Here is a 23,390-nt window from a genome sequence, read left to right as displayed (position 1 = left end):
CATCCTTGGGAGTAATTTCCAAATGCCTGAAGGTACCATGTTCATCTGTACAAACAATAGAACGCAAGAACAAACACCATGGGACCATGCAGCCGTCATACTGCTCAGGAAGGAGAAACTTTCTGTCTCCTAGAGATGAACGTACTTTGGTGCGAAAAGTGCAAATCAATCCCAGAACAACAGCAAAGGACCTTGTGAAGATGCTGGAGGAAACAGGTACAAAAGTATCTATATCCACAGTAAAATCAGTCCTATATCGAAAAAACCTGAAAGGCTGCTCAGCAAGGAAGAAGCCACTGCTCCAAAACTGCCATAAAAAAGCCAGACTACGGTTTGCAACTGCACATGGGGACAAAGATTGTACTTTTTGGATTAGTGTCCTCTGGTCTGATGAAACAAAAATAGAACTGCTTGACCAAAATGACCATCGTTGTGTTTGGAGGAAAAAGGGGGAGGCTTGCAAGCCGAAGAACACCATCCCAACCGTGAAGCACGGGGGTGGCAGCATCATGTTGTGGGGGTGCTTTGCTGCAGGAGGGACTGGTGCACTTCACAAAATAGATGGCATCATGAGGATGGAAAATTCAAGACATCAGTCAGAAAGTTAAAGCTTGGTCGCAAATGGGTCTTTCAAATGGACAATGACCCCAAGCATACTTCCAAAGTTGTGGCAAAATGGCTTAAGGACAACAAAGTCAAGGTCTTGGAGTGGCCATCACAAAGCCCTGACCTCAATCCTATAGAACATTTGTGGGCAGAACTGAAAAAGCATGTACGAGCAAGGGGGCCTACGAACCTGACTCAGTTACACCAGCTCTGCCAGGAGGAATGGGCCAAAATTCACCCGACTTATTGTGGGAAGCTTGTGGAAGGCTACCCGAAACATTTGACCCAAGTTAACCCATTTAAAGGCAATGCTGCCAAATACTAATTGAGTGTATGTAAACTTCTGACCCACTGGGAATGTGATGAAAGAAATAAAAGCTGAAATAAATCATTCTCTAGGACTTTTAATCTGACATTTCACATTCTTAAAATAAAGTGGTGATCCTAACTGACCTAAGACAGGGAATTTTTACTAGGATTAAATGTCAGGAATTGTGAAAAACTGAGTTTAAATGTATTTGGCTAAGGTGTATGTAAACTTCCGACTTCAACTGTAGTACTGTACTCTAGCTTACTGTAGGCTATTTGAAATATAAAACAACTAAAGTAGGCCTATAATGAGCTTGTTTCAGATCTCCATCCCTGACCTAATCCATCCAGTTTGGTAGCCTAGTAGGGAGACCTTTCATTTAACACACCTTGTTGTCATTGGTGAAATTACTATTATCAAATCCTTAGCTTACTGTTGACATACAGCTATATCAAGAGGATAGATCAAGATCTGATTAATTGACATAGTCCTACTAATCTTCAACTAACATCACTTTCTGTGAAGGACGGTATTAGTTTAACAGCTCTCTGCCATGTCTGTTTCCATCCACGCAGCGACGCGCACTGAACAACCGCACACCGCACGTTTCTTTGCAGTCAAAGCATGTCTGGGCAAGAAAGTGCTCTCGCTTAGTTGACTAAACGCTGTAGCTTACTACCTTCGTCATAATGATGCCTTAGCTAAGGAGTTAACTACAAAATAGTAGTGGTAATGTGCTTGACTAACACATACAGTTTTGGAAAATGTATTTGGCAAACAGCTCGTTCTATCTTTTCCCTAAACTTTTTCCTCACACATCAGTGGTATCAACCGACAAAGTGGAGAGATGCCATCCAGCTTGAGGGAGAAAAATAGTACTCGGACTATGGAGGGCAGGCCGGAGCGGAGAGCTGATTGGCTCAGGCGTCTGATTGGCTCAGCTTCAACTTCAGACGGTTCAGTCAAAAACCACAATGTGCCAACTAGAAGCCTGTTGTTGCATATTTTCGGGTAATTTTTCGTACCAGATAACTTTGACCTCAAATTGTGTGCATGGTACGCAAAATGCGCGCAGGTTGGCAGGTCTGCATATGAAACCAAATTATCACAGAGACAAAATGCCTTTCAAATAGGTTATATGCTATGATTTCTTTCCTGGTAGGAAAGTGCTTTGAAATCGAAGTTCAGTGTTGTACAGCCCTATTTCATTCGTCTCCTGCGACTGCAGGAGGCCAAACACGTGGAGAAAATGGGAAAAAGCTTGATTCCACACAAAGCCTAATTGGACACGTGAAGCACCCATTTTGGGATGAGAGGAGAACCCAACACTATCTTTAAAAGTTCTGAACTTTCTGCTCCATGCCAGAAAGTATGTGTAATTCTCCTCCCACTCTTTCTGTTCTCAAAACACACCTAAACAACAACACGTTTCAACAGGCTTTAATGTATGGATTTCGAAAGAGCTAAGTTAATGATAGTTACATGCATACAACACCTAGGCCTATGCACTGAGGGTACAAAACATTATGAACACCTTCTCTTTCCATGACATAGAGTGACCAGGTGAATACAGGTAAACGCTATGATCCCTTATTGATGTCACTTGTAAAATCCACTCCAATCAGTGTAGGAGACAGGTTAAAGAAGGATTTTTAAGCCTTGAGACAATTGCGACATGGACAATGTGTGTGCCATTCAGAGGGTGAATGGGCTAGGCAAACGATTTAAGTGCCTTTGACTGGGGTATGTTAACAGGTGCCAGGCGCACCAGTTTGAGTGTGTCAAGAACTGCATCGCTGCTGGGTGTTTCATGCTCAACAGTTTCCTGTGTGTATCAAGAATGGTCCACCACCCAAAGGACATCCAGTCAACTTGAAAAGCATTGGAGTCAACATGGGCCAGCATCTCTGTGGAACGCTTTCGACTTCTAGTAGAGTCCATGCCCCGACGAATTGAGGCCGTTCTGAGGGCAACATTAGGAAGGTGTTCTTAATGTTTTGTATACTCAGTGTACATGGCCAACAACAATTGTATCAAATGAGGGAACACATATGGTGGTGAACTACAAAGATCTAGACATTTACATTTTTCTAACACGTGTGCTAAAAATATAAGAGAAAAACTGTTATCCAAACAATTTAGTACCATCAAGAATAATTGGGTGAGCAGATATGGAATCCTTTTTTTAGCCAGCCTAATGAGAGTAATTTGATTTAAATTCCAACAAAAGGAAAGTGAGCTTATCCCTCGGTACCATGGTATTCAAGAGAAAGTGTTATTCAGAAGTTGTTCCTCATTCATTGGCACTGAATTTCTGTTGAAAAAAAAAAGAAGTAGCTAGCTTACCTCTTAAACTCTACCAAACAATCTTCCCACCGTACTGAGAGTGGTGTTCAGGGATTCTTCCCAACCCACACACCTAAAATAAAAGATCTAACCATGAAAAACAAAAACAGATCTGACATATGACAGAAACCCAGAAAGGGGATATCCAGATGTTTTAGTGCTGCAGGCCACCAAGGATGATCGGCCGCAGCTTCAGAAGCACCGTAAACAAATTGTGTGTGCAGACATTACAGTGTAATGGCACTGTGTAAAACATACTGTAGGTATGAGGATTGGCATTATATCCATGTACGGTTGGTAGGCAACTTAAAAAGTGAACCTACTGCATCAGTGTGGGTTTTTCACATTTGAATACCAGTGGTGGTTTGGCACTCTGCAGTTCAGGTTTTCAACCATATCCTGGTCTAAAGACCAAAGCGAAAACGCAGCATACTAAGATAGCCCTAAAATATAGCTATGGGCTGTTTACAAACATGTAATGGCTTGGATTTTCCATAGCTTATTCATGGCTTATTCTTTGTTTTCATCCGACCATGATTATTTTGGGAGCTTCGTAATTTGCTAAAACACAAGAGCTCCTTCCAGTGAAGCAAAAACAAAAAAGTACCATGGCTGGTCATGTTGGTAGCTTTGGCGTCTGACACCTATCTCCAACACCACCTCCAGACAGTCAAGCCAGCCCGGCCAAGCCCAGGCCAGAGCCCTCTAAGCCCCCAGGCTCAAGGGCTGGACTTTGGGGCTGGGTTGGACATGACAAACTAGACAGGAGCTATCTGATTAACAACACAGAAGTGCATGGGAAGCAGAGTGAGGGATAATGGAAAAAACATGGGAAACATCCCATAGTCTTTCAAAGGACTGTAAGATTATATGCTTTTGGTGAATATAACCATATAGGCATATAACCATATAAGCAGACTCCCCCTCCTTTATTGTGACCATTAATCAAAGGTTTAACGTAATGTAAATTAGACATGCAGTCAGTGCACACATGGCAGCCTTGGCCTCTTCAGGAACTCAAGCCAACCAAATAGGATACCAGCTTTCCCCAGTTACTCATTTTAATGGCATGTCACATCTCACTATAAAATGACTATAATAATCCTACAAAAAACAGCTAACTCTGATAAGCTGGCAATAGACATCAACCTAAGCTACATGCACCTTATACAACACAACTTTTGGCTTAGTTCAGAGTCAAACAAAGATATATAGTCGGCAGATTTCAATCCGGGAGGCAGACTTCTTGGTCAGCATACTTTTAGATCCATAGTAGAAAATATTCTGCAAATTTGCAAAATTCTGTCAGACTCAAGAATGTTGCGCTTTGGACAACATGTTCAATCTTACTTTTTCTGAGTTCAAAGATATTTAGAAGAAGATTGAGCGACAGTGACGGTGTCTCAACACCAGACAAAAGCCATGGGATTGGCTCAAGCATCCATGTGAGCCGTTTGTTCCACTTAAAGGGCTCTGGAGGGTGTGGAAGGCATAGTTAGACTTAAAGGCACTAGTCATTAAGGCTCTGCTTCTGTGTTGCGTCCTGCCTCGATGAACATAATTGACTTCTAACAATCCCCTCCCATTACCTGGTCCTCAAGGAGAGCCTAAAATTGGAACCAAATCTGATTTGAAACATTCTCAGACTTCAGCGTGAAAAATAAAACATTGGCCTAAATTCCCCTCTTTCTCCAATTACCAGCTTTTCAGTAATTTCTCTAATTAAATACTTATAACTTCGAAAAGAACAAAAAAAAAAATTGGGAGGGATGCATTTCGGGTTCCTATTCTGAAACAACCTCAGACTCCTCAGGTTGGTTGGTTCTGCTTCCGACCGTGATTTCGAGACGTTTGTCTTTCGGGTCTCTGTAATTGCACCCACACTAAGCCTGGAGGGCCAACATCAATCCTTCCATTCATAAAGCTGCAACTGCCTCTTAGTGGCATATTGGGTTTATTAAAATGTTAAATCTGTATCCCAGCCACTTCCCAGCTAAAACATGCCATCTTTAGACTCCCACTTTCCATTCTTCTAACTAGCTTAGTCATATCATCAACCTGCAATTATTTCCTCCTTTCTCTCAGGCAGCGTGGCATTCTCAAATCACCGGGAACAAACAGAGGAGAGAGATTCATAACAGAGAGAAAACGTATCTGTCTAACCCAGACTGTGCCTTCCACAGCACTCTAAAACTGAACTTGGGCAGCAAAGACAAGCACAGGGAAAATGTATGATGATTTTTATGACAACTATGAGGGATATTATGATGGCAAAATCATACATTTCATAAATCTAAACACAAAATGCTATAAATCATTGAGATTTTTCTGAGCTGCCCATTATAAGATTTAAAATGTCTTCATTTTATTTGTAGTCCTAACTACCAGTCTACCAACTTTACCCATGAGAATAATAAAGTACGAAAAGCAGTAGGTATTTTGCACACCAGACATAAAAATTACAAAAAATGACGAATACAAAAGACCATTTCAAACAGATAGAAAAAGATTCCGCTATCAATTAGCCTAGATTTAAGACATCGGCCTTGTGCTTATTAATCAGAAACAAATTATAGCAGAGTGCACTTTTGATCTACAGTACGCCTGTATCCCACACTAAGATAACGGGGTAAACGGTTGGCCCCATTTTCGATGTGTGAGAATTCCAGTCATTATCATAGTAATTAAAACTAATGAAAGTGAATTAGTCCCGTCTGGAGAGAGAAGCTGCATATTCTTCTACAGTTTCAACCGCAGCGCTCTCTCCAGAGCCTTTCATTGACTCGGAATGCCACCACATCATACAGTGGCTCAGGTGTGCTGTAATAATAATAATAATAATGAATACATTTATTTGATATAGTGCTTTTCATACAAAAAACAAATTCAGGGAGCTGGCAGTTCATGGGAGATGGTCTTCCACTGCCAGATGAGGATGCAGTTCAGTAAAGGAGTAACTGGCTTGAGTGGAGGTTGGGTTGATGGTAAAGCCAGGGCGGGAGAACGTCAGTCAGACAGGCATAGAACTTTTCATCAGGCACCGCTTTCTCTGAAGTTCCCGGCTACTCCTCCTCTGTAGGTAGGTAGCCTGGAACATCCACCACCGAAAGTGTAGCACGCACCTGGGTGATGCTTCGGCAGCTAAAAGAGCCTGAGAGACCAACACACCTCGGCAGTAAATCAGTAACAGTGTCCTACGAGGCAATGTATATGATGTGACCGATGCTTATTGTAAAAAGGCCAATGTTTATGCATTTTGTAACAGGCCCCCAAGGGTCACAATGCAAAACTGATGACAAGTACAAAATAGAGGGATCTTGAAGGTGTTTCACTTCTATCCTCGTGCGCAAAAAAATTTATCTGTAAGACCTGGTACTCCTCCTTTCATACTCCACAAGGTATTTCCAGTACACTTCCATTCGTGTGCCTCTAGTCAAGGCATTCATTTACGTTAAATGACAGAGTATGCTTTTAGATAGGGAGGAATGAATCCTGACACACCAAAAAATTGTGGACCCAGATAAAAAATAAACACGCTGGCACTGTGCGGTCTACACAGCTTTCATGGTGAAAGTGTGATGGGGGGACTGGAGCCTGTAAAGTTTTTAAGTGTTGACTCCACCTCCTGCAACTCTGTCATTTAACTAAAGGGGTTTACCAAGGATGCCCGGTGGCTTGATTGGCTTTCTTCTGCGGGCTGTAAAAGTAAGAGTTGGAAATATGTCGGAGAAAAAAAAAAAGCATACACTATTTCGGTTTTTCTAAACCTAAAACATCCTCGAGCCCATTTCAGTCTACTACAGAAGGACTTGAGCTGGCAAGGATTAACAGGTGCAAAACAACTCATAGAAGAATAAAGATAAATACTGCAGATTAGGAGATAGACAAACAAAATATACAAAAGGAGCAATTTGAGGCACAGATTCTGTATACAAAATCGAAGGCTATCTTGACATTGTGTGCAATAACAACGTCATTATTTGGGGAGTAGGCATTTCCTACTAGCCCATGGTGACATCACAAAACACAGTTGCTAGACTCTGAAAGGCAGATACTGCACGTAAGAGTAGATACAGTGCCTAGTGAAAGTCAACACACCCTTTGCGCAGTTCTCACATTTTGTCGCCTTAAAATGTAATCTATAAAAGGGATTACATCCGATTTTTTCCTACAAATCTGCACAAGCTGCTACACATTTTCAAAGTAAAAGAAAAAGTATAAAACATTTTCTAAATTAATGAAAAATTAAAAAACGTAATGATTGCGCATGTCTTTAAACCCCAGAGGTAATACTTGGTGGAAGCACCTTTGGCAGTGATTACAGCTGTAAATTATTTTTGAATAGCTCTGCACAACTCTTGCGGCAACATATCCATTGTTTTTGCCAAAATTGCTCAAGCTCAGTAAATTTGGTTAGGAATAATTGGTGAACAGCAAAATCAAAAACTTGTCTCTGAATTCCAAACAGATTTAAGTCAGGACTGGGACTAGACCCCTTAGAAACAATCATCAACACCTCTTGGAAAGCCATTCTGGTGTGTGTTGTGCATTAACATTTGTGTAATTGTCCCACTGAAAAAGAAAAACTCTATCCCAGGGTTAGGTATCCAAAAGACTGAGACAGGGTCTCCTCTAACTTTTTACCTGGGTGTTGATCATTTATTTATTTATTTTGATTCTGACAAACTCTCCAGTCCCTGCCCGTGACATGCATGCCCATAACATAACGCTGCCACCACAATACTTGAAAATACAAGACATCTGCATTTAATGATACATTTTTATTTTTATTTTTTTTTACATTTTATGTTATTGTGAAAATGTTCTATACTTTTCTTTCGCTTTCAAAATGTGGAGCGGGTTGTGTAGATACATTTTATTCCTATTAAGACTTAATTTTAAAAGGCAGAAAAATGTGACAAATGTGCACGGTAGACTTTCCCGAAATAATTTGAAGGAGGAGACAATGGCCATTTGAGAAAGCCAGACCACCAGAGGTCTGAGGACAGAAACTAAACTCTGCCCTCTGGTGTACCCATCCTGCACTGTGGCTCAGTGGAGGCACAGTACTGCTATATGCACTCCACACCACACACCGTTGAAACAATTTAACTCTCCAGTAAATAAATGTCTATAAACGTAAGCAATGTTTACCAGAGTTCATTAAGCTGACATACTGTATTGATTTTTCTACCACAATCTGACATGAAAATCCTGTTAAGAAAACAACACATTTGTCTGAAACTTGTTGCCTGGAAGTTCCCTCCATAAGGACTCAATGGTCTGGGCCATCCACAGTGTTATTTACTGTTACAGAGAGGGACTCCATGGGGTGACAGGAGGAAAAAGCTCAAGTACAGACAGTCTTTAATTTTCCAGGGCAAAATACTCACTCTGTCAATAAAATTATTTTGGAGACAATGAATGTACTGTTCCCCAGCACCTGTATTTGAGCAGTCGAAAATATGCATAACTGGGTAGAAGAGGGGAACACTTATGTTGTTTTTCTAATTCATCTAAAAAAACACAGCAATTAAGATGTCAAAGACATCAAAGAATCAAAGTGAATACCCATATAGCTCTGTGCATTACTACGACTTGAACATACGACCACATATACCCACAAATGTCAAAGAGTTCAGAGACAAAAAGATAAAAATGTATCTTTAACTGAATTAAATCTGGTTCAGTGCTGCTCCATTGAGGATGGATGGATGAGGGAGGAGCTGTGGTGTTTTGAAATGCTATGAGAGGACTATCATCCTGAAGTGACATGCCTTCTCTCTCTGAGGATATGGCACCCCTCATTAAAGCTGACATCACAACGAGGCGGGGCTTTTATACTAGGTAGATTCTGGGTGATGCTGGAGACAGATTTGGTATAAATACCCCGTACCCAGTAGCCTGGGTAGCAGCAGCCAGACTAAGGACTATACAGTACCGTGCCAGGACAGTAGCCTCCCGACCCCCACTGATCTTTTGGAGCCTGCCTGCTGGTAAGTGTACCCTGCCCGCTCTCTCTAGTCTGCTCTCTGGGTGTATGTGAGTGTGGCCCTCTGTGCCTGGTGCTGTGAGGTGTAGTGTGCATTGGGCCATTGGGGAGGCAGTTGGGGTCTTTGGGGAGGCAGTTAGGGGCATGGTTGAGGATCAGGTTGGGGCAGTAGGTACTGGTGGCATCTGGCCTCAAGTCGTCCTCATAGCAGGTGTCTTATCTATCATTGTGATGAGATGATTCGCTTGGCGAGGGAAGGGACGACCCATACATGGGGGTCTGAATCTGATTTAGCTCTGGAAGTCTGACTAAAGATTTGGGGTCTGCAACGTTCCCTACTGTTCTCGTTTCTTGTCATTCTGACACAGAAATGTTAGTTTGTTGTTGCAGGCCCTGCTGTAGTGACAATAGAACAGCAAAGCTACTGTATGAGAAATACAGGAGATCCCAGTGTAGTGTCTCTGTATGTTGAAGACCGTTCACATTTCAACATTTTGTTCTACATTTCTTTCTTGCAGGTTTAGCTTCACAGGATGGACCTCAGAGTGACAAGCGTTCTCCTCCTCCTGGTGGCCTTGGCCGTGGCAACACCAGAGAGATACTACCATGTACAGAAAGTATCCAAGCAGCAGCAGCATTATCCTACTAAGAGCCATGTCCAAAGTAAGTCTCAACATATTCATGTCTATTAGCACGTTAATGTTCCGAAGATAATTCTGTATCAGCTTTACGGTACATTCTCTTGGTGATGGAAGGTTTAATTCATTACAATTCTAGACTGTACTGGAGGTTTGTCATTAGGGCCAGGAGTTTTTCTTGGCCACCTAATAGCCGTCAGTGTCAAAAGGAAAATACTGGGTGCAAGTACACCCCAAATGTCAAACTGGAAGACACTTGGCTGTTTTGAATTCCATATAGCTTTAACAAATGGAACTAAGCACAGCATGGTAAAAAAAAGTATTTGGGATATGGACAAATAAACATATAAAAATAAAAAAAGTTAAATCAATGTAAAACAGCAAAATATGCAGCATTATTTTACATTTAAAACTTTCATTACTGTTGAAGTTAATTGCTACCAAAACACTCACAGATGTAGTATATTAAACCTCTACATACTTATCTTATGAAACAGGATTGATAGTACATGATCCTTTACTGGGGAGAAAGTAACTTAAACTGAGACTTAATGATGCATTCTGAGGCAATGTCTCAGTCCAAATTGTTGAGGGTTTTCACCTGCCCATAGATGTCGTGACAAATAGGAAACCGTGGGCCCATGCATCCTTCCACAGCTCCCAAGAGAGGACACGGTCATTCATCAACAGAAAGTGGATAATAAAAATATGATTACAGTAGTTAAGATAATAACCATTCTCCTACAACAACGCTGACAGTCAGATCACAGAGGTTCTGTAGAAGTGAGAGCCAGGGGCAATTATCACTTCTGTACGCCTCATGAAAAGAGCACCAACGCACCAGTTAAATGTTGCTTGCTTCCACATAACACTGCTTTCAAGATTCCATGTCACTCTTGACAAATATTGAAATATCCTACAAAATATCCTACTATCCTCTCTTCAGGAGAAATCTCAGAAGACAGCGGGGAAAGTATAGAGAGTAAGACTAGTGGGGCTTGACGAGACGGGACCATTCTGTCAAGAATATGGTCCAGAGACGAGTGTTGTCGCTCAACCAGACTACGTCACTCAGTAGCTTTGTTTAAGATGTTCTGATGCATTTATTTATTTTTTATTTTAAATGGCCGGTGTCCTCTGACAGAAATACAAAACTTTCCCACACGTCAACAATGCAAACAGATGTTACCACGTTGCACTGGGCACACCCAAACAAACAGCTTTTGTAGTGCTTAAATTGTCCCAGACACATCTCAAAACAAATGCCCTAAAGTAGAGTAGACAAAAATGCAAATCATCTTAAATATGCTGTAAGATTTTAAAAAGTGCCATCCTCAGGATGTATAATGTGAGCGCCATGGCACGGCCTATATATAGAACGATGTATGGTTTGAGGCTGGCAATAGACATAGGACCTAGGCCTACCTAGACAAGTCAAGGTTGAACAGCTGGCCACAGTGTTATCACCTTCCAGTTTCTGAGGTTTGACTTGGCTGACAAACTGTCCAGTTTTGACACTTTCTGTTTTTCCTCGGGTTTCAAACCTACTCCTCAGTGGCTTTCAAATTACAGCCCTGTCTGGCCATTTTGTTCTCAAAGTGCTATTCCAAAACAGGAAAAGGCAAACGCTTGATGTGCTTTTCTACAAATCATGCGTCAAGTCCACTTCAGTCACTGTAGCTAAATGTTTCCTACTGACTTCTGTAGCAGTACATGTACATGTACTGTAGCATGTACCTTACACCATGGCAATACTATACCGCACATTACTTGTGGAGCAACAGCCTTGCCAGTAAATTATAAAATCACTTTTAATAATACAATTAATACATTAATTGATAAAAAACTGCTAGTGCCTGCTAGTGCCTTGATGTTTTATATCTAAAAGGAAACTCAGTTTCAAAGGTCACTGTCCCTTTATCAGCGTCAGTCAAAGGGGGGCGGGGTCATCAACTCAGAGATGCAGCCAAGCTACAGTACAAGGCAAACACTGACCACTACGGACTGAATTCTGATATCTGAACAGTGGTAAAATGTCCCGGATTTAACACAAATAGCTCAAGCGAACACATTAATGGTTATAGAAAATGTTAGGCATAATATGCAACAAACAACACGGCTTCAGGAAAGTTATTGATATAGGCAAAGGTGTGGCGGTATTGTGGGCTAACCTCTCAAAGACACGGGGATAAAAGTATCCCTTCAGAATTTCACGACCTAGGCCAGAGTTCAAGGCGATGCACATACGTCAACTGGAGGACCACGAACCATAATCACGCACTACAGACAACTTGTGAAATTAAAGGGTTCAACATAGCGTGGGCAAATGAAACTAAAATAACTGGCTACAGTAGTTTAATGTAGTCTCAATATGCTGAGCATTGTACAAGGACCCCAGTGTTTATATGAACATATTCTCAGACCACTGGTGCTGTCAAAATGACCCTGGGAAAAGCAGTCAGTTCCCACAACCTTCCTCCATAATCACAGAGCCTCGTTGGTTTAAATGACATTGTGGTGTTTAAGAGTGGAATACCAAAGCATAGGTTACTCAAGGAACCAATTTGACAAGCAAGTGGTCTAACAGAGAGAGAAATGGATGTGACTAAACAAATGTCAATAAAAACATGGAGCAAAGACAGGCAGAGGCAAAATGACAAAAAATTCCAACTGAAATTCAAGAGAAATTTCATACTTTGCTTTATGAATTCTATTTTGCACAGGTTGGACATCTGAGAGATGGTAGTTTAGTCAGGTCAGGGAAACCCCCCGATGCTATATGTTTGCAACAGGACTCAATAGGACACAACAACCATGACTGGATCAATACGTGTAACAACTGGTGCATGGCAGAGTTGTTCATCCACACCCATACAAATAGGGCGCAGATATCAGAGTCATCAGCTTTTCAAAACATCTAAGATCCATTTGGGGCATCACCGAGTGAGCATCAATATATCTTTCCATTCAAATTAAAATGAAATAGACAAATATTTCAGATGCACTCCGAATGAAAACAGGACTACATGAATACTTTGATAACAGATAACGGACTGGAAAATTCACCTTGACTGAAATCTAATCATCTACTCTGGAAAAACTGACAAACTTAATGAGATGAAAAAAAGATATCCTAAAATCTAAACCAATTACAGTTAACTGTAGTTGTTACCGGCATCTTAGGTAATTACATTTATCCATTTCCACAGCTGTTTCAGGTGAGCCAGGTATTCCCGGATCCCCTGGTGAGCCAGGACCTATGGGCCCCCCTGGGCCTCCCGGCAATAACGGCGTGGGACATCCTGGACAACAGGGCCCACCCGGGCCCTCCGGACCTGCTGGCTACTCCGCACCTGGCAAGCCTGGCAATCCAGGTGGTCCTGGGAAACCAGGTAGTAATGGAATGCCTGGTGAGAAGGGCCATACTGGCGCACCTGGAGCCATGGGTCCAAGAGGATCACCCGGTTCCGCTGGAAGCCCAGGACCTGCTGGATACTCTTCTCCTGGCAAACCTGGCCCACACGGTCTGCCCGGAGGCATGGGGCCAAGGGGTGAGAGTGGACTTAAAGGACATCCAGGTATCCCTGGTCTGCAAGGACAAAAGGGAGAGAGGGGAGTTGGTATTCCTGGGGCACCAGGTGCAAACGGTCAAGTGGGCCCAATGGGACCCTCTGGTATGCCAGGGCAACCCGGAGTTGGTAAGTCTGGTGCCACTGGATACCCTGGGGAGCCTGGGAAGTCAGGTACTCCAGGTAGGGATGGAGCTCCAGGAGCTATGGGTCAGCCAGGGCCAAAGGGCCACAGTGGAAACCCTGGGGTAGGAGCACCAGGAAAATCAGGTGAGAATGGCAGTCCAGGTATGCCTGGAAATATGGGACCTAAAGGTCCCCAGGGACATGCCGGACAACCAGGTGCACCTGGCATACCAGGAGTTGGTAAACCAGGAGCTAATGGTATGCCAGGTGACAGAGGATCACCTGGTACATCAGGAACCACCGGTCAGAAAGGAGAGCCAGGGCCAACAGGTTACACTGGGGCAACAGGTGCTACTGGCCTTATGGGTCCAGCTGGGCCACAGGGTGCTAGAGGATTCCAGGGAGAACCAGGTGTGCAGGGATCTAAAGGGGATGTCGGCATGCTGGGAGCTCCAGGGGCAAAGGGAACCAAGGGGGATCAGGGACATCAGGGTTACGCAGGGAAGGCAGGTATCCCCGGGGCAGCAGGCCCTCCTGGTGCAACCGGCGCTACAGGACATCAGGGTAACAAGGGAGCTCAGGGCCATGCTGGCTCTCCTGGTCAGCCAGGTTCAAATGGGCTTGCAGGAGCAAAGGGACACCCAGGCACACCTGGAGGCCCAGGGAAACCAGGCGAGAGCGGCATCCCAGGGTCAAGAGGACCAGTGGGGCCTTCAGGTCCAGCAGGTCAAGCAGGTCCTAGGGGTCATGCAGGTCTTCCCGGCGCACCCGGCCCAGCTGGCCAGATGGCCAAGGGAATGTCTGGTCCAATGGGTCCACCTGGACCTCCTGGTTCCAGAGGTCACGATGGTAACACAGGTGCTATGGGACCTCCTGGCCCACCTGGTCCCCCTGGTGAGATGGTCTACCATCACGAGAAGAGCATGCCCATCAAGTCCCATGAGATTATGATGCCTCATGAGATGATGAAGGCCCCTATGTCCGCCTTCAGCGCTGTTCTGACGGTGGCTTACCCATCTGCGGGTTCACCCGTTCCATTCAACCAGATTATTTACAATGGGGAGCAGCACTATGACCCCCAGACTGGCATCTTCTCCTGCCAGGTACCAGGTCTCTACTACTTCTCCTACCATATGCATGTTAACGGTGCTAATGCATTGGTGGCACTGTACAAAAATGGTGAGCCAATCATGTTCTCATACGATGAGTACAACAAGGGCTTCTTGGATCAGTTGTCTGGCAGCACTGTCCTTATGCTGAATGCCCATGACCAAGTCTACATTCAGGTCCCTGATGAGGAGACCAATGGTGTCTTCGCTGCCGATAATGTTCACTGCTCTTTCTCTGGGTTCCTGATTGCCTCAACGTGATACAATCACTAAGAAAAGCTTAAAAGAAACTACCTAAAGAAATAGTTCAGTTCATAACTTCCATTGAGATTGGGTTGTCATTGTAGAATAAAAGATTGACTTAATATTCTACAAGTTAATTTGCCATTGAAAAGGCTGAAAAGGCAAGAGCAGCAATTCTCTCAAGTATTCTATTAAGAAGGGCATTTGGTTCATGAAGGCATTTAAATTAAATGAGAAGAAGAATATAATTTAGGAATTAAATTGTTTGTTATCACTATTCCCTTTCCGAGTATATGCACAAGTATTCAGCAAACAATGATCAAGGAATACAAACCAGTCTGAATAATTCACAAAATGGTGCTCTTTGACTGCCTGTAACATTTATAGCAGATTTTTGTTGTTGTTTTCAAAGTCTTTAATAAATATCTTGTAATATACATGCAAAGGAAATCATGCTTGTTTTTTAGGCAATGTTGTAAGTCAGATCGCAACACCTTTAACAAACCAGCAGTGTGATATTGCAACACACAGGATGAAAAACAGTCACAAAAAAAGTATTATGTCAAAAACAACTATATGCCTGAGGATGCATTATGCTATGTTCAACTTATTGATCAAAGTAAAGAATAAAGTCTTATTTCTGAAACTGATACTGTTGTCTTTTCTTTTTGTGTCAGTCTACAGTACGAAATCTGAAAATATTGTTTTGAGTTGGACTATTTCAGCCCACTGATATGGCCAATTGAAATAGTGATTTCTGATATGGTGCACTGTTTCAACAACTGAAAGTGATTGATTATTACATAAGTAATAAGCATACCTTTAAATGCAGATGTGTTGTAATTGTGGTCGATGGCAGCAACAATGTCTTTCCAGAAGTCTGAATTCACCTCATTCCCACGCTGTTCACAAAAACAAAATAATGTTCTTGAAAGGAGACACAATTTGGAGAAGAAAAAAAAGTGTAAACATATTCATTATCTATTCATAATTCACTTAAAAACATTTATATTTTACCTTACGCAACATATCCACAACCCTTCCACAGAGAAGAGCCCCAGGTAGATCAAAATAGTTGTCATAAAAATAGTACTTTGCTGCAGAGAATAAAACAGAACATATTCATTGTAAGAAACAATCCAATCAATAAACACTCTTTAGTCTTTACATATATAAAAATGTAACTGCATTACAAAAATAAAGAAAAAACTGCTTTCACAATTTGGATGGGACACAGAGATTCAAGATTACAGACTTACTAGATTTTGTAAATGAGGTATTAAGGCTATTAAAGTTTTTCCATTCCCTTTTTGAACCATAATGTTTAATGATCTCTTCTGTTCTGAGGTTATTGGTCCCATGGGTTGCTCTGATGAAAACAAACAGGTTTAAAAATCAGGGTTTTTATTCATTTGCGGTGGAAAGAGGAGTAACAAAAAGGCATGCCCAAATATTGTACACTGATACAAACACTTCAAAACAGGCGTTTTTCCTATCAATATAAAAGGAACTCAATATCAGAGCATGTAGTTTACTGTTACCCTACCGTAAAACAGTTCCATCTTCAGCCAACTTAACCAAGTTTCCATCCTCAAGGTCTACCACTAAGCCTTTGAAACTTGACATACAGAACACACATTTCATAGTGGTCACCGGCAAAGAACAAGCACGTTGATCAATGACCTATGCTAAGCAATAACAATAAGAATCTGTAAGCGATATTCCCCAGAGGCACCATGCATTCATCCAACGCCTTTCATTTTTTTTAAAGTGCCCTTTATCTAACCTGAAAATGTGGTAGTCATTCACAGTAGTGGAATGGTGCATGCAGGTAGTCTGAATTTACAATGGCACACCACAGTGATGAATGATTACAGCCTATAGAACAATGTATTTACTTCAGTCATTCTGCTGCTGCTGCTTGAGACTCACCAGAAATCCCAGGAAGCAGGGGTCAATATAAGAAGGTCCTTGTCATAGTCTTTATGCTCTACCAAATACCTGGTAAAGCTCTCATAGATCAGCTGCAAAGAAGCACAAATATATAGGGTCACTTGCATTCTATTCTATCCACCGGCGGGGTGAACATTCAGTGACACTGAACCTTTATGTATGTACAATACATAAACACTGTGCTGTATTGACAACTACCGTGATGGAGCTGGCATGCACTGTAAACCTATTTATAAATCACGACTTCAATGTCATTTATGTGTTCCTGACAAGAGAGGATGCCATTGGGTTTCTGCAGCTGGCAGTCTGATGTCACACAGACTCAGCTGTGACTCTGGCTGGACTGCTGGCTAATTTGTTGTTGCAAGCATATTGCGTATAAATCAAACGTATGCATGCTGTAAACACATACTATACAGTGTTGTTAGGTAGGTAGCCAGACGTTGCATTATAACAATGTCGTTTTTGGGGGGGCGCATGCATCGCAACTGCAATGTTTACCATATTAACACCATGTAGCTAGGATGTATGTATTCCATTCCATTCGTTACATCATACATTGTGAGTATAAGCTATTGATCAAATGCAGCGAGCCATGAACGACTAACTTGACACTGCCAGCTGGAAAGGATGGTTTATGTTGAATGCACGCGTTAGTATACTTAGTAGCTAACTAGCCGGCTAGCTATTGTTACAGTATCATATTGTCAGAAATCACAAGAACAGCCCGTGAGCTATAAATAAACTCACCCTAGAGGTCTCCTTCAAATGGTACCGACAGAGAGTGTGGTCCAAATCAAAACCAATTACATCACAATCTGAAAGGGAAAAATATTCGCTCATTTTAACGAGGGTGCTAGAAACAATCGAAACCAAGGATATTGTACTGTTGGCTACACACGCCTGCACACTGTATCTGTCAATGTCGAATCTGTACCCTCCAATATATTTGTTTATACGGCAACACGTGGGTTGCTGTTACAAGGGGATGCTTCACAGAATGTCTCCAATAACCAGGCACTATCGTACACATTTAGTAAATCAAGGTCTACGAATTGTTCATTCATTGTTTGACATTCCGTATTAACCGCAATAGTGATACATGGTGGAGGTGCGCAGAACGTGCACAAAAGGTTTGTGGCCCGAGGCTTCCGGTCAGGGTGTACCGTAGTACATCAAAACAATGTGCATTGGTATTCGAAGAGCGGGGCTTTTCTGATAGGGTCCACACATATCCTAGACAATTTGAAGTTCTCAAAAAGTTGTAGCCTTAATTATTTATGCTAGTTAATTAACTAAACTAAAAGCTTAACATTTTGCCCACCCATATGGATAGGCCTAGCCCAAGAATCTACTCTTAAAGCTAGAATCCTTAGTTGCTAAATCCATGTTTGTAAATAATGTAAACAAACACTGTATATACTCAAACCCCAGGTAAAACTATAATTTTGATATAATGGATGGTCAATTCTTGCATCCAAAGCGCTGTCAATTAATTTGAGAGTGGTCACATTTCTAGCATATATCAGATTTACACCAAAACAGAGGTGGGGTGGCGCTTTGTTATTGTTTTAATTAAGGATTCTAGCTTTAAGGAGTGTACAGTAGTAGAGCCTTATATGGACCTATAAGGACATTATATGTAATTTTCAGAGGTGGACTGGCTCTGGCAGCAAAAACAGTCAAACACTACTCCATCTCCAGACTGTTTTAACAGGCTTTATCACAGTTGTAGCCGACAGTATTTTTCAGTTAGGGTGGGAAACTTTTTGCATTTCCGTCTGCTGTAACCTCTTTCGACGTATTAGCCCAACACAAGATACATTTCTGAAATCCTCAGTTTTCCTAATCACACAGACAAAAAAATGTTGATATCATATTCACAGGAGGCATGACATCCATTTGTGTACACTGGGTCAAAACCATATTTTCAGTTCGCATTTGGTAGACTGGAATAGCAGGTTAGATAAATTGGGACACACATCTGAGGATTTCCGAAATATATAATGTGTTGGATACAGTGCATTAGGAAAGTGTTCAGACCCCTTGACTTTCACGTTACAGTCTTATTCTAAACTAAAATCTCCTCATCAATCTACACACAATAGCCCATAATGACAAAGCAAAAACATGTTTTTAAGAAATGTACACTACCATTCAAAAGTTAGGGGTCACTTAGAAATGTCCTTGTTTTTGAAAGAAAAGTTAAAAAAATTTGGTCCATTAAAATAACATCAAATTGATCAGAAATACAGTGTAGACATTGCTAATGTTGTAAATGACTATTGTAGCTGGAAACGGCTGATTTTTTAAATTGAATATCTACATAGGCCCATTATCAGCAACTCCTGTGTTCAAATGGCATGTTGTGTTAGCTAATCCAAGTTTATCATTTTAAAAGGCTAATTGATCATTAGAAAACCATTTTGCAATTATGTTAGCACAGCTGAAAACTGCTGTTCTGATTAAAGAAGCAATAAAACTGGGCCTTCTTTAGACTAGTTGAGTATCTAGAGCATCAGTATTTGTTGGATGTATTACAGGCTCAAAATGGCCAGAAACAAAGAACTTTCTTTTGAAACTCATCAGTCTATTCTTGATCTGAGAAATGAAGGCTATTCCATGCGAGAAATTGCCAAGAAACTGAAGATCTCGTACAACGCTGTGTACTACTCCCTTCACAGAACAGCACAAACTGGCTCTACCCAGAATAGAAAGAGGAGTGGGAGGCCCCGGTGCACAACTGAGCAAGAGCACAAGTACATTAGTGTTTAGTTTGAGAAACAGATGCCTCACAAGTCCTCATCTGGCAGCTTCATTAAATAGTACCTGCAAAACACCAATCTCAACATCAAAGAGGCGACTTCGGGATGCTGGCCTTCTATTTAACTAGGCAAGTCAGTTAAGAACAAATTCTTATTTACAATGACGGCCTACCCCGACCAAACCCAGACGATGCTGGGCCAATTGTATGCCGCCCTATGGGCCTCCCGACCACAGCCAGCTGTGATACAGCCTGGGATCGAACCAGGGTCTGTAGGGACGCCTCTAGCACTGTGATGCAGTGCCTTTAGACCGCTGTGCCATTCAGGAGCCCTACATAAGTTGATATTATAAAGGGCAATATTTTTTCCAATGAAACAATGCATGGCCAGTTTGGGTCGCACTTGCACGTTTTTTGTAAAGATAAATAGGCTGGTCCGCAAATTAGTTTTTTTTTCAGTACGGCCTGTGCGCTGATTGAGTTTGACACCCCGGGCTAGCATATACATTTATGTAGCTAGGTATTTCTTTATCATGCTAAAAACAGAGGTGTGGACTCGAGTCACATGACTTGGACTCGAGTCACAAATATGATGACTTGTAACTCGACTTTGACACCAATTACTCGTGACCTGACTTGATACCCTCCCCAAGCCCAAATATTAAAAATGATGCTATTAAAAAAGTGTGCAGCGCATCAACTCTTCATTTAACGGATTGCAGTTTGAATCGGTTAGCAGCCAATCAAATTGTGCGTGGCAGTGCAGAGGAACGTCGGCGGGTGAATTCAGATGGAGCACTTCGAATGATGATACCCAGAATTATTATTTTCGAATATAAAGAAGACGCTGTATCAACAAAAAACGGACTGCAACTTGCAAAACATGCGGGAAGAACATTACAAACGGAGGCGCAACAATGTCCAACTTTGTTCGACATTTGAAGCTGCACAAAGAACGGTAAAGCGTGGCTAATATAGCCGACAGCTATCCATCACACGAGGTTGTGTGTTTATGAGTGTGTAGCCATGAAACATGAGTTTCTTTTTGCTGGCTTGTTATGTGCGCTCCTCACTGCTTGCCTATATTAGACTTGCAGATTGACTCGCCACCACGCTGTTTAGAGCTGGACAATATCAAATGAGCACATTTGTGGCAGAGTGCCTCCTAGAATGGTTGTGTACTCTTCCTAACCTGCTGATTTCGGCAAGTGCTTGAACCTCTGATTGTGTTTATGCTTCACACAAATCCCACCACCCCCCTTTCTGCTGTCCTCCGCAGTTTTGCGCTTTCACCATTGATTATGAATGAAGAACGGCGGCTTATTTCATCGGAGGCACCACATTCGGATACAGTTTTCTAGATAGAAATGCAATATATAGATCTGTACCAGATTCTCTATTCTACACGGCAAAGGTTGTTATAGGTGATGTATTTCTATGCAACCACCCCACACGACCCGATACAGCCTACCACGCTGTCACAGAGAGAGGGGGGGGTCTTTCTCATGGCTACCCATGTATTTCAATGGACATGTAACGTTTATTTTGAAAGTAATAAATATATAGATATTTTTAAAAGCATTAATGATTTGCGTAAATGTAATACTATTGTTAAAAATATGAAATGGTATTACATTTGGTGAAGAGCACATTATGACTTGTTTAGGACTCGAAACTCAAAGTTTAGGACTTGAGACTTGACTTGATACTTGACGGTCTTGACTTGAATCGGACTTGCCTGACTTGAATGCTAAGACTTGAGACTTACTTGTGACTTGTAAAACAATGACATGGTCCCACCTCTGGCTAAAAACACGGAGCCTAACGTTAGCTAGCTAGCTGCTGTGAGGATGTTATGTCATTGGAGGAGTGAGTGGCCGACTTCCCCTCATATCGTTTTTCAGTGGCTAGAGCTTGAGATGCAGCAGGTGTCATGGTTAGCATAAGTTCAGCACAGCTAGCTAACTGTGGATAACAGTCGTTTATCTTAGTTGTCAATCAAATGTATTTGTCAGGCAAGTTCCCATTCAGTTGTCAAAACGTGGATTGGGACAAGCATGCATTGGCAGGCATGCTGCAGAAAGACGAGCAGGCTACTATTCCAATCGTTTATCAGTGCAATTTTGACTGCAAACTAGCTGAAAAAGTTTGAGGGTTTATCTAGTGTTCCTTCGTTAGATTTTAGCTCAACTCGCACTGGCTAGCATTGGTTGATCGTGTTGTTGATGTGCATAGGCAACTGAGGGGGAGAGCCTACCTTTTCATGGTTGTTTGATCAATAGGACGGTGAAGTTGCCAAATGTAAGAGGACTACCGTGGTATTTCCATATTTGCAGAAATCCATTGGTCTATTTTGTGGCTTTTGGTGATGCGTTCTAATGATCTAAAGTCAGTGTTGTTACTGCCTGTAAACACACAGTCCAGTTTAAAGTGAATGGCAGGGCCCATATGGTAAATCTTTATTTTCATATAGGCCTACTGTAGCTCTGATTGGCTATGGCGCACCAGTCTGCATTGAAACACCGGTCCTGAACACGACAGATTATTTTTTTTCCTAGGTTTTATTTACTGCAGTGACTATTAATTGTCCAAAACGCACAGCCGTTTTCCCATTCTATATTGCTATAGAATTTTCACAAATGCCTTAATATACATCATTCCCAAACATTCTATGAATTTATGAAAATGACCATATCTAAATGTTCTCGCTTGTCAGAAAATGTAACAAAAACAAAGTGTCATATTCTTCCTGGTGGTGTGTATGAACAGATTTCAATAAGATTTCATATTGCTAAAATGCTGCCAGTTCCACTTTAACATCAAAACAGAAAGATAGCCACTGAATGTCAATGATCTTACCGTGTGCTTTGCGGGATGAGCTTCCTGTTTGAAGCTCGCTCTGCCCCCCTCTATCATGTCTGTTCTGTGCTCACTGTGTTTCTTAACAGTTTGACAGGATGCTTAACAACAGCCCAATAAAATTCACAAGAGTTGCATTTCTTCATGGCTTTACCAGAGGTGGAAAAAGTAACAAATTGTCATACTTCAGTAAAAATAAAGATATCTTAATAGAAAGTGACGCAAGTAAGTGAAAGTCACTTGAGTAAAAGTCTAAAATTATTTAGTTTTAAATATACTTAAGTATCAAAATAAGTATAATGTAATTGCAAAAATATATTGAAGTGTTGAAAGTAAAATGAGAAGTATAAATCATTTAAAATTCCTTATTTTAAGCAAACTAGATAAAAACAAGAAAACGGTGCTACTTTATTTACAGATAGCCAGGGGCACACTCCATCATTTACAAACGAAGCATCTGTGTTTAGTGAGTCCACCAGATCAGAGGCAGTAGAGATGTTTTCTTGATACGTGTGTGAATTGGACCATTTTCCTGTTCTGCTAAGCATTCAAAATGTAACAAGTACTTTTAGGTGTCAGGGAAAATGTATGGAGTAAAAAGTACATTTTTCTTTAGGAATGTAGTGGAGTATAAGTAAAAGTTGTCAAAGATGTAAGTAGTAAAGTACAGATTTAAGTAGCACTTAAGTAAATATAATAAGTAATACTTAAGTACTTTACACCAGTGGGCTTTACTGGCCAAATTTGTGAACTGTGAAAACAATCCAGAGAAAACAATGCTTTACTTAAAAATGATGACAATGCAATCTCCATGGAGCTAACGACGTTAATCAGAAGAAACACTGACAGTAGCTAGCCAACATCTTGCATAAAGT

The 23,390-nt window shown here is 41.6% G+C and overlaps 2 protein-coding genes across 2 annotated transcripts in view; one reads left to right on the top strand and one right to left on the bottom strand.

The window, feature by feature from the left end:
* LOC115194225 (5'-nucleotidase domain-containing protein 1) overlaps window positions 1-18,123 on the bottom strand; it is a 55,930-nt gene extending 37,807 nt beyond the window's left edge. The window contains exons 1-6 of the mRNA XM_029753736.1: window positions 17,643-18,123; window positions 16,872-16,963; window positions 16,486-16,557; window positions 16,199-16,308; window positions 15,957-16,036; window positions 15,760-15,841 (exon numbers count right to left, since the gene is read on the bottom strand). Coding sequence (XP_029609596.1) covers window positions 15,760-15,841; window positions 15,957-16,036; window positions 16,199-16,308; window positions 16,486-16,557; window positions 16,872-16,963; window positions 17,643-17,735 — 529 coding nt within the window. The 5' untranslated portion in view covers window positions 17,736-18,123. The remainder of the gene's footprint in view (window positions 1-15,759; window positions 15,842-15,956; window positions 16,037-16,198; window positions 16,309-16,485; window positions 16,558-16,871; window positions 16,964-17,642) is intronic.
* Window positions 9,150-15,589, top strand: LOC115194222 (collagen alpha-1(X) chain). Its single transcript, XM_029753721.1, has 3 exons — window positions 9,150-9,258; window positions 9,773-9,917; window positions 13,102-15,589. Exons 2-3 carry the CDS (start codon window positions 9,788-9,790, stop codon window positions 14,955-14,957), a joined length of 1,986 nt encoding a protein of 661 aa, XP_029609581.1. The 5' UTR covers window positions 9,150-9,258; window positions 9,773-9,787; the 3' UTR covers window positions 14,958-15,589.
* Window positions 18,124-23,390: the final 5,267 nt, after the last annotated feature.

Source organism: Salmo trutta, chromosome 1, assembly GCF_901001165.1.
Source record: "Salmo trutta chromosome 1, fSalTru1.1, whole genome shotgun sequence".
Taxonomy (NCBI): domain Eukaryota; kingdom Metazoa; phylum Chordata; class Actinopteri; order Salmoniformes; family Salmonidae; genus Salmo; species Salmo trutta.
The sequence above is the reverse complement of the archived record's forward strand: the minus strand, read 5'-3'. Positions and strand labels throughout refer to the sequence as shown.